This window comes from Oryza brachyantha, chromosome 2, assembly GCF_000231095.2.
Source record: "Oryza brachyantha chromosome 2, ObraRS2, whole genome shotgun sequence".
Taxonomy (NCBI): Eukaryota; Viridiplantae; Streptophyta; class Magnoliopsida; order Poales; family Poaceae; genus Oryza; species Oryza brachyantha.
In genome coordinates, this window is record NC_023164.2 from 8,153,389 (window position 1) to 8,163,497 (window position 10,109).

The 10,109-nt window shown below is 40.2% G+C and overlaps 1 protein-coding gene across 3 annotated transcripts; it reads left to right on the forward strand.

Moving 5' to 3' along the window:
* Positions 1-2,470: 2,470 nt before the first annotated feature.
* LOC102709053 (sirohydrochlorin ferrochelatase, chloroplastic) lies at positions 2,471-7,891 on the forward strand. 3 transcript variants are annotated; one of them, XM_015833393.2, is made up of 7 exons: positions 2,471-2,781; positions 2,887-3,086; positions 3,170-3,231; positions 5,344-5,454; positions 5,634-5,726; positions 6,367-6,507; positions 7,674-7,891. In XM_015833393.2, exons 1-6 carry the CDS (start codon positions 2,711-2,713, stop codon positions 6,469-6,471), a joined length of 642 nt encoding a protein of 213 aa, XP_015688879.1. In that variant the 5' UTR covers positions 2,471-2,710; the 3' UTR covers positions 6,472-6,507; positions 7,674-7,891. The 3 variants fall into 3 exon arrangements, with proteins under 3 accessions (XP_015688879.1, XP_006647189.2, XP_015688880.1); XM_006647126.3 differs by lacking the exon at positions 7,674-7,891 and having other exon boundaries at positions 6,367-6,760; XM_015833394.2 differs by lacking the exon at positions 7,674-7,891 and having other exon boundaries at positions 2,893-3,086; positions 6,367-6,755.
* The last annotated feature ends 2,218 nt before the right edge of the window (positions 7,892-10,109 follow it).

The window sequence follows — 10,109 nt, forward strand, 5'->3', positions numbered from 1 at the left end:
GGCAGCGACAGGTTTGTCCTCATAAATGTAACCTAATAGGTGAAGTACGACGATCATTGCACGTGTCGAAAGGGAAAAACAACTAACGTAAAAAGAATAATATAAAATAAAATGTGAAAAATCCAAACCAAAATAAAAAATCAGAATTGATTTTAGAAATGACCTTTTGAAAGTTTCGTCCGAATCGGATTTCGGATCAAAAAGATATAATCCTTTAAAGATTTGAATTTGAATTAAATCAAATAAATCTGAAAACCTATTGTTACATTTTTCTTTCTTTTCGAAACTATTTTTTCTATCAAAATGTTTTCTTTGACTGACATGTGGGGGCCAGGCTGTTTAGCTGCCAAGTGAGGCCCATCTGCTAACCAAACTAAAAGGGGATCCTCCTCTCTCTCTAGAGTCTGGACGAAGGATGGAGGCAGCACGATGAGTGTGGGAGAGGCCAAGGCGCGACGTCGGCTACCGACGCGATGGGTGGGAATGGGGTGGGAACCCCAGCAGGTGGCATGGGTGAGGCGGGAGGATGGCGTCCGGGTGGTGGCACATATCGGGGGGCGAAGTGTCACTGGTGGCACAAGCGTCATCCCCCTCTTATCTAGATCATCAGCCGCCGAGAGGAGGCGAGCGGAACGGGATTGATAGCGATGGAGAAAAGGGTGGCATGTGCGTTGCGACCCCGTAAGAAGGGCACACGCGAGGGCGCGATGGCGGGGAGGACGGATAGACGAGGGAGGGATAGACGCGGGAATTTTTTATTTTATTTAATAAATAATTTGGAAAACTATATTTTTATTTTAAAATTTTACAAATCTAACCTCCTAGCGTCCTTTTAGAGGGCGAAATATATAAAACACCCTCTAGAAGGGTACGTGAGCTGACATGGCATACGACTGCCACAGGGGACGGCCGACGATGGCGCGGTGGCAGTTTTGTAGTTTGCCCTAACCCCAAGTACAACAAGGGGGCAAACTGCAAAACTACGGTTAAAGAGGTTGAACCCTCGTAGAAGCATATTTCCTTTGATCTTGAAATGTCTCTGGTCTATAGGATAGAAGAGAGTAACGGTGACCACTGAGCCATCCAAGAACTTATGATTAAACAATTACATATGTTATACATATATGTATTAAACCGCGGTTCAACCATCAGATTCACGGTCTGACCGTTCCCAGGCGCTCGCGGCAGTTTTGCGTTTTCCCTCGGCAAGGTGCTAAACTGCCACTACCAATAACGACGGTCCCTCGCGACCGCCCCGCCGTCTGCCACGTCACGTCAGCTCCCACGTCCTTCTAGAAGGCGTTTTATATATTGGGCGGGATGAGATTAAATTTGTAATTTTTGAAATGAAAATGTATTTCCGTAAACTATTTATTAAACAAAATAAAAAATAAAAAATCTCAGAGATTTTTTTGAATTTTATTTATTAAATAATTTAAATTTTTAATTTTTCATTTCAAAAAATCACAAAACTAACCTCCTGCCGCCCTCTGGAAGGGTGGAAACGTGGCAAACGTTTCCTCGGTTCCGAATGACAGACGAAAATGACAGCATGGAAAATTTTGCATTTAGACCCTTGCCGCCCTTTGGCGGCAAGGGCCTAATTGCAAAATTGGCCATGCCACTTGGAATTTGTACGATTTAACTTGTGTTTGATAAGTATATGTATAATGTATGGAATTGTTTAATCAATATTATTACTTGGCTTAGTGGTCATCTTCTAGATGGGAGATTAGAGGTTGAATCCTAGTTAGAGCATATTTTCTTCTTATTTTTGCCGGTCGAAGAAAAAAATCAAGAAAAATATGCTCTTAAGGGGATTCGATCTTCTGTCTCCTAGGCAAAAGCAAGGTATGATAACCACTAACACAAGAGAGTACTTATGACTAAATAATTACGTGGGTTATACATATATGTACCAAACCGTGGGTCAATCAAAAAAAATTCCCCGTTCAATCGAAAATTTCCCAGGCAGCACGGCGAAATTTGCATTTAGACCCTTGCCGCCCGGTAAGGGCCTAAATGCAAATTTCGCTTTGTGCCGTTTCCTGCCGTCCCTCGCGACCGAGTGACCGTTTTCCATGTCACCTTTTCACCCTCCCAGAGGGCGGCAGGAGGTTAATTTTGTAATTTTTTGAAATACAAAATTAAATTTGTAAATTATTTAATAAATAAAATTCAAAATTCAAAAAATTCCACAGATGGCAGGGCGGACGACTACGACGGGTTGGGTGGGTCGCATGGGGGTGTGCGCGGGGAAAGGAGGGAGCAAAATGGAGGGACGCGAGGGGAGCTGCGTCACGCCATGGTTGGTTGGTTGGCAAGGTTATTGGGCCGGCCTGGTGGGCCGAGGGAAAGAGAGATCGATGGGACGGATCCGGAGCCATCCCGATCTATCCGGACGACACGAGTCAGCCTCGACGGCGCAGCAAGGCCAGGCTCCCCGCCCTTGCCCTCCCCTCCCCCCTCCCCCACCGCCATCGACGCTTCCGTTTCTCCTCTTCCTCATCTCCAGCACGCTCTCCTCCTCTCCCGCGGCCAAGGCAGCGCCACCGCCCACCGCCGGGCTTGCACCTCCCTACGGAGGCCCTCCCTTAGACCGGTGAGTCCCCCCGCCACCCTGCCCTCCACCCGGTTCCCTAATCATCGTGCATCCGCCACTGTCCTGTCGTCTCCTCTCTGGCACACGAATCGCTCGCTGGAGGGGTCTATGCACACTACCATCTCAACCCCCCACCAACCCTTAGCTGCTGCGACGCATACAAGCAGACCGACATCATGGTAAGCACAACCTTCTCTCCATGGCGTGTATTCTGCTTCTTTCGCGCTAGTTAACCTCTGCGTGTTATTTCCGTAATGTACAGCCTCTTTGTTTGTTGGAATTAGGAACAGTGATGTCGGCAATTCCATCAGCTTTATCAAGTTGCCGAGAACCGGACCCAGCATTAGAAACTTGGCCATGAGCGCCACGCCCAATTCGGGTTCCAGCTCAGGAACGGCGGGTGAGAGTTATACCGTTGGCGAGAAGGATGGTGTGATAATTGTTGACCATGGGTCACGGCGTCAAGAGTCCAATCTAATGCTAAGTAATTGAATGGCTCCTGGTTGTAATTCGTTTCATGACGTCTTCAAGATATGTTACGTTGTTTATTGCTCTGTGAAATTGCAGATGATTTTGTTGCCATGTTCAGGACGAGGACTGGTTACAAGATTGTTGAGCCTGCTCATATGGTACTCTTCATTGCTCTTGCTTTTATGTGCAAATGTATTTTGTGGAAATTCAGTACATCTTATGTAGTCTTGTTAGAGATCATCTCCATAGAGCATCAATCCAACTGTCCTCCTGTCTGTAGGAGTCTAGTTGACTAGCACAATTAACTGAATGAATACTGGAAATCAATCAATTGATTTTAGAAGTTGGCTTTTGGGTGACCTATACTGTGTTTGGACTCAGAAACTCTGGCTGATCACTAAACATGTTTAATATGTAGACTGAGTAATAGTTTTCTTTTCTTACTCCTGACTTCCAATTTCTGCCAGTTTTGTTCAGTACCTAAGTTGCTGCCTTTCCATTACAGTTTATGGGTATTTAACCCTGAAATGTCAAAAGTTTGTACATACCATTGCACACTTTCACTCACATGCCAATATGATTAGCTATTGGGTTCTCCTTTTCCTTTTGTACTGCAAAACTTCCTACCTCAGCTAGGTAGAACTGTGTATGGTGTTTTTCTGTTCTGTAACTCCAGGATTACTTGTGCAATGTCCACCCCTGTTAGATTGTGCCATCATTCATTTTGCCATTTTGCCATTTAACTTTGCTAAATGGCTTAGTTTTAGATCTGGAAATAGCATCAGCCTTCACCAATTTATTGCACAAAGCCTAACATGGAAAATAATTGAAAAGATATATTCGTTTTACCTATAAAATGAATTATCTTTCCTCTATGCTATTTATCTGTAACTGGGGGACCTTAACAGCCAAGCAGCAGTAGTACATGAGAGATTTTTTTAAATATAATCCTTTTTTTTTTAAAAAAAGGTCTTCACTTTTCTTTTCAGTTAAAAAGATCTTGTAATCTAAAATAAGACACCACGAAGCACAAATCCGATATTTGATTTTGACAGTATTAAATGTAAATGTAACATATTTGCTTTTCTATTCAAGTGAAACAAATTCAAAGCAGCGCAAGCAGTCCGCTGTCTTCGTAATTATTTATTCTTTTGTATCCTACATGTTCAATTGGCAGGTTTGTAGATTTTTCTTAGTTCAGTTTAAATGTTTAAAATGCAGGTGTTTGTTTCCCCTTTGAATCAATTTATTGCAGACACTCAGCTAGTCTTCAGGGTTGAGTAGCATAAAAACCATATAATTTGATCTTATTCTGATCTTTAGATTGCACACATGGTGATAATCAAGGAGGGAAGCCACCTCATATAGTTGCAGTTATATAGTATACTCAAACGATAGATGCAAGACTGCATATTTATCTCAGTTGTAGTATACTCAAACATTAGATTCAAGCCTCCATATTTATCTATTGGATGGATTCGTGCTGCCAAGAAAGAATCAGACAAATAAATCATCAAGTGATTTGATTCTACTCAAGTGACATGTGGCATGGCACATGTTAGAACCACAGTGCTATCATATTTTGTTATGTTAGGTCCCTGCGACAAGGAGCCTAACCAGAGGAAGGAGATGAGTGAATATAGGAGATTGGAAAATAGATACATTATTTCTGCTTAAACAAAACCAATCTGACACCCTAACTTTATATGGCTTGGCTGAACAGAGCTGGCAAGAACAAAATTTATTTACAATTTTATCTTTAATCCCTTAAAGCAATCAATAGTGGACTACTTTTACAGTAAATAATAAACCTATTTGAACTAGACCCTTGCACGACACTGGGGCAATGTTCCTGCACATTATTGATTTATTGGTATTGATAGCTACAACTGTCCCAAAATAGAAGGATTTTGGCTATGCTTTTGTATGGTCAAAAGCCCTTATATTTTGGGAACAGAGGTAGTATTATGAAAGTGGATGCACATTATCGTTCGTGGTGAGCAATATTTCAATGTTTCATGGACACAGGTGCTTGTCACTATACATAATAACGACTTGAGTGCTTTTAAATTTGTTGCATGAAAGGTATATTGTCAAATTTGTCTGTATCTACTGTTCACCTTCCAATTGCTTTCTCTTTTGTAATGTTGATCTTTATGGTTGGTTATTCTGGGGCAATGAATTATTATTGCATATGTTTTTTTATCTCTATTATCCTATTTGTCACTTTTACCTCCCATTACACTCTTAAAGTAGCAGAATGTGTGCAGGAGCTAGCTGAGCCTACTATTAAAGATGCATTTGGAAAATGTGTTCAACAAGGGGCGTCCCGTGTTATTGTCAGCCCTTATTTTCTTTCCCCTGGACGACACTGGAAACAAGTATGCCCTTGAATTGTTTAAGATTGGTAGTTCTCAGTCCTAAGGGCATTAAGTTAACAAGGTTATTCCCATTTATTGCAATATTTTCTTAATGATGGTAGATGGGTATTTGCCTTATGGGTATTTTCACAATTAAGATGATTATTTTCATTCAAGTAGGCACTATATCTTTTACCCAGGATATCCCTGCTCTAGCTGCGGAGGCCTCTAAGGAGCACTCAAACGTACCTTACATTGTCACTGCCCCTCTTGGATTGCATGAGCTTATGGTGGTATGTGCTCATTGATTTCCCTATGGATTCTTCTAGATTGTTTCTGTCACTGTTACATTGTGCACTTAGTACAGGATGCAAATGCTCCTGGTAGAAGCTGTCTGTAAGTACTGTTTTACTTATATGTTAATTAAAAAAAACATTATGCACTCTTTATAGATAAATAGAAAAATAACTATCCACTGAATATAAAGATAGTTTGAGTTTCCCTTGATAAATAGATCCACTACAGGTGCTTCAGTGATGTCCCTTTGATTGTCGTCACAACTGTCTTCACTTTCAGATGGTGTTGAAGATAATGTTATCTTGTGAAAAAGAGTCCAAAATCAGTGCACCACTTTATTTCCATAAAATTTAGGGGGTGTTCAGGTGAAAGATTCTATTTAGAAATTTTTTGGGAAATTCTAGCAAAATCGTAATGTAACTTTTGATTTCAAAGAGACTAATGTTCTTGACTTCCATAGCCATGACTCCATGAATTGGTCAGGCTCCTGGCCATCATTCCTGTTATCTAGAGCAATTTCCTCGTAATACAGGAGACGAGAACTGTATCAGTCATTCAGTCATTTATAGCAAACTGAGCAGGACTTGAATTTTTTTAACATATCATATTCACTAATGGCGTCCAAACATGTTTTAGGACATTATGAATGATCGCATCAAGTACTGCCTGAGGCATGTTTCTGGTGATGTTGATGAGTGTACAGTATGTGCTGGAACTGGAAAATGCCGCCTCTACTCTTGAACACGAATACCTGGGAGGTTACCTAATTCATTCTATGTATGTCAATGCCAATTTTTTGTCGTGCAATCAACTTAGCAAATAAAGTGTATGCTTATTAATTACTTATGGTTATGGGAAATACCTATCTGCTTGTTGTGATCATTTTTACTTGATTGCCAACTGCTTGTAACCTGGGTAATAATATAATTAGCTTGTATCACTCTTGTGATCTTGCTAGAAATATGACTTTACTTAGCCATGCTTAGTATAAGTGTATAACTTAAATCACTTATGATTAATTACTCATCTTATATCATCATTACTTGTAGAGCTGCGAGCCCAAGGTTTCCCTTAACCATAGTCTAATGTTCCTAATTACTAAATAAAATATGATTTAATGGTGGGATGTGAGTGTTTGGTTTTGTTGCTCACGCCCATGATGGTTAAGGATTTACATTGGCTTGTAAGTAGTACTCCCTTTGGTTTTTAACAAATAACTTTATTGTCTTTGTGTCAATATTAAACTATTTGTCCTATACAAAAAAAATATGCAAATATGCCAAATGTAAGCGATGACTAAAATATATTTAATAGTAAATCAAATTACAACAAATAAATGATAATTACTCAAGTTGTTGGAGCTATAGTACAATGGTCGAGGTTAGCCGACCCCGACAACCTTCGTGGTTAAATTGTTTAGGTAACGAAGATGACACACAAATTGAGCGATTTAATGTATTCTAAAAAAATAAAAATATCTGTGAGATAAATTTCTAGCTCCCATGGTTGAACCTATGCCTAAAGTAAAAGGTGTTAGGGCATATTCAAAGTAAAAGCCTAGGGTCGACTCTTTCTCTGATATACATCAGCAACCAGAAAGCATCTTATATGAACATCTACAACAGTAGAGCCAAGTATGACTTCTTAATCACCAAAAAAAAAATATATAATTCACTTCTTTCCTTTTTATCCATCCAACGCAACAAAATTTCCTCCTACGAATTGCATTGCATTTCTTTTCTTCATATTATCATACTTTTTATGTGGTAATTGAGTCACCTAATAAACACATTTATGTATGCCTTTATCTATTAAAAACCGGATGGATTATTACTTATGGGTTAACATTGGAAGAATGTTCGGATGGTCTTAATTCGAGTGAGACTTGCACTAAGATGCATTCCAGTTTGATGATCAAGAACGTAAAGTAAATTCATTGTCAGGGATTGACATGAAAGAGAGGTCCATCCAAGAAGACTGAGCAGGCTGCATCACAGAGGAAGGCAAGGGTGGCGCAATTAGCGCTTGATCGCATGATTAGCGCGTGATGTAATCAGTATCGTGTCACTGCTGATTGCCGATTAATTTGTTGTACCAGGCCTTTTAGTTTGTTAATTGCTACTACATTCGTTTTATATTTTAAAATTTTCTAGTACTATCTAAATTTATCCATATATATATATATCTAATTCATTATCTCTATATGATGAATCTAGTAACCATTGATCTGGTATTATATGAAGTGACTCAATAGAACAGGTAAAACAAACAGGAAAGCAAAGCTAAAAAGACAACATCATTATTAGTGCATTATAGCAAGGCAAATGATCCAACGAGACAACGACTTGCTGGTGAGCGCGAGCTCAGGTTACGCTCGTTTCACCCACGAGCCAAATGATCAAGCTCGAACTCGGCTGGGACGAGCCGAGCTGGCTTGAACGGTGAGCCGGAACCAAATTTCTGGCTTGTCTTCGAGAATATATAATGATTATGACTCTTGGGTTCTGAGAGCGGGACAATAGCAGATTATAAGCCAACTATAAACTTATTTTAAGAAGAATAGAGAGACGAGAGAAGAGTAGCGGGCTATAGATTTATAGCTAACTGCAGCACGAGCTCCGAGACACATGTATATATTATAGGTAACTATGGTATAAATTGACTATAAATAAATTAGAGCTATACTATTGAACTTGCTCTAAGGCAGTAGATAAAACAGTGATCAGTTTTGTCAGCTCACATTAGAATCCCACGGTCAACTCGGTTAAAGTGAGTGCCTCCGCGGGCGCATGCATACCACACGAGCCACGGCCTAGGGCTCTAAGCCTCTAACCTACTAGCGTCTCTAACCTACTAGCTCATGAACTATGTTGAACGTTGGCCGCGTTCGGCAGTAGGGGGAGGGGGAGGTACATGATTAATTAATTATTAAAAATATAAAATAGATTAATATGATTTTTAAAACAACTTTCCCGTAGAAAATTTTTGTAAAAATGCATAGCAGTTCGGGAAATATACACACGAAAAATAAGGAAATCTAGGATTAGAAATGGTGGAGCCAAATACGACCATTGTCTCACATGTTGCTGGTAAAGAAGGCGGAGAAGTTTGAGCTGGGCTGGGCTGGTGGCCCGACCATGTTAGCAACAATGACTAGTTGGAACCAGATTGAGAGTGGGGAGGGTAGAGGTTGAGGTGGTCACCGGCGTGAACTTGTTAACGCCGGATTTTGGTAAATAGCCGTTATAGGTTAATGTGCGATTAGAGACCGAATCGAACAGGAAAAAGGGGAATCGGACGGAAGAATAAACTGAAGTCAATACGAGTTTAGCCGATAGAGTCTGAATCAGATAAGGATTGGAACCCGATTAGGCCTATATGGTTAGAGATAGATTCAAAATTAATCACAATCTGTGTAATTTAATTATATTCATAGCTTAGAGTTTGTTTAGGATTTTATATCTAATTGAGTCCGTGTGTAATAGGTTAGTTGCTAATACGGATCCATATCTGGTTAGGTTAGTTAATTTCTAGGATATAAATAGAGTATCTCATAGCTTTGTAAAAACAACAATAGTTCAATCATATAACTTTCAGTGCATCGCCAACCTTTTCGATAGAGCAAACTCTCGGCACAAGGTTTGTCAGCTTCGCAATGTAATTCGTGTTCGTCAACCCGTCGATCGGCTAGAACAGGACTGTCTCGATTTGGCTCGATCTCCTGCCTAGCTGGTTGACGGTCTATCTGAGCCTTGTTGTTGCTTTAATCCGTTCTTGGTTTGAAGTAGTGATAGGTTCTCGATCAAGTTCTTGTGAGTTTTTTATTCGATCTGTCAATATGAATCTATTCAACTTGATTCTGTCTCGATTTAATCCGATCAATCTAGTTGGCTGGGTTTGTACTGTCAGATTTGATCAAGTACTCGTGGAGAGCTTATCGCTAAAGTTCTAGACAACATTATCTTAAGTAGTTCATTGGCTTATTTATTAGGCTTATAGATCCTCATGTTTTCTATAGTTATATCGAGCCCAACTGCATATTGTCTCGGCTTGGTACGATCTACCTCTAGAAGGTTGTTTGATCGGCTAAGTTTAGTAGGCGAGTCGATGGATTACGCTGGTTTGGTATTTACTCACTTATTGTTGACGTTAAAAATGTGATCTGACGTGTCACACATGAAGGCATGGGAGTCAATGTTAGACAGCTCCAGTGCAGGACTAGAATGCGCGGGCGTGCCAGTCAGTTTAATCCTGCAACTGACAAGATAAATAGTAAAATAAGTCGATTAGCTATCGAGCCGATAGGTGACTAATAATCCAGCCGATCGGATGTTGATGCAGCAACGGTTGGCGGATAGACCGAGCAATCGGTTGTAAAA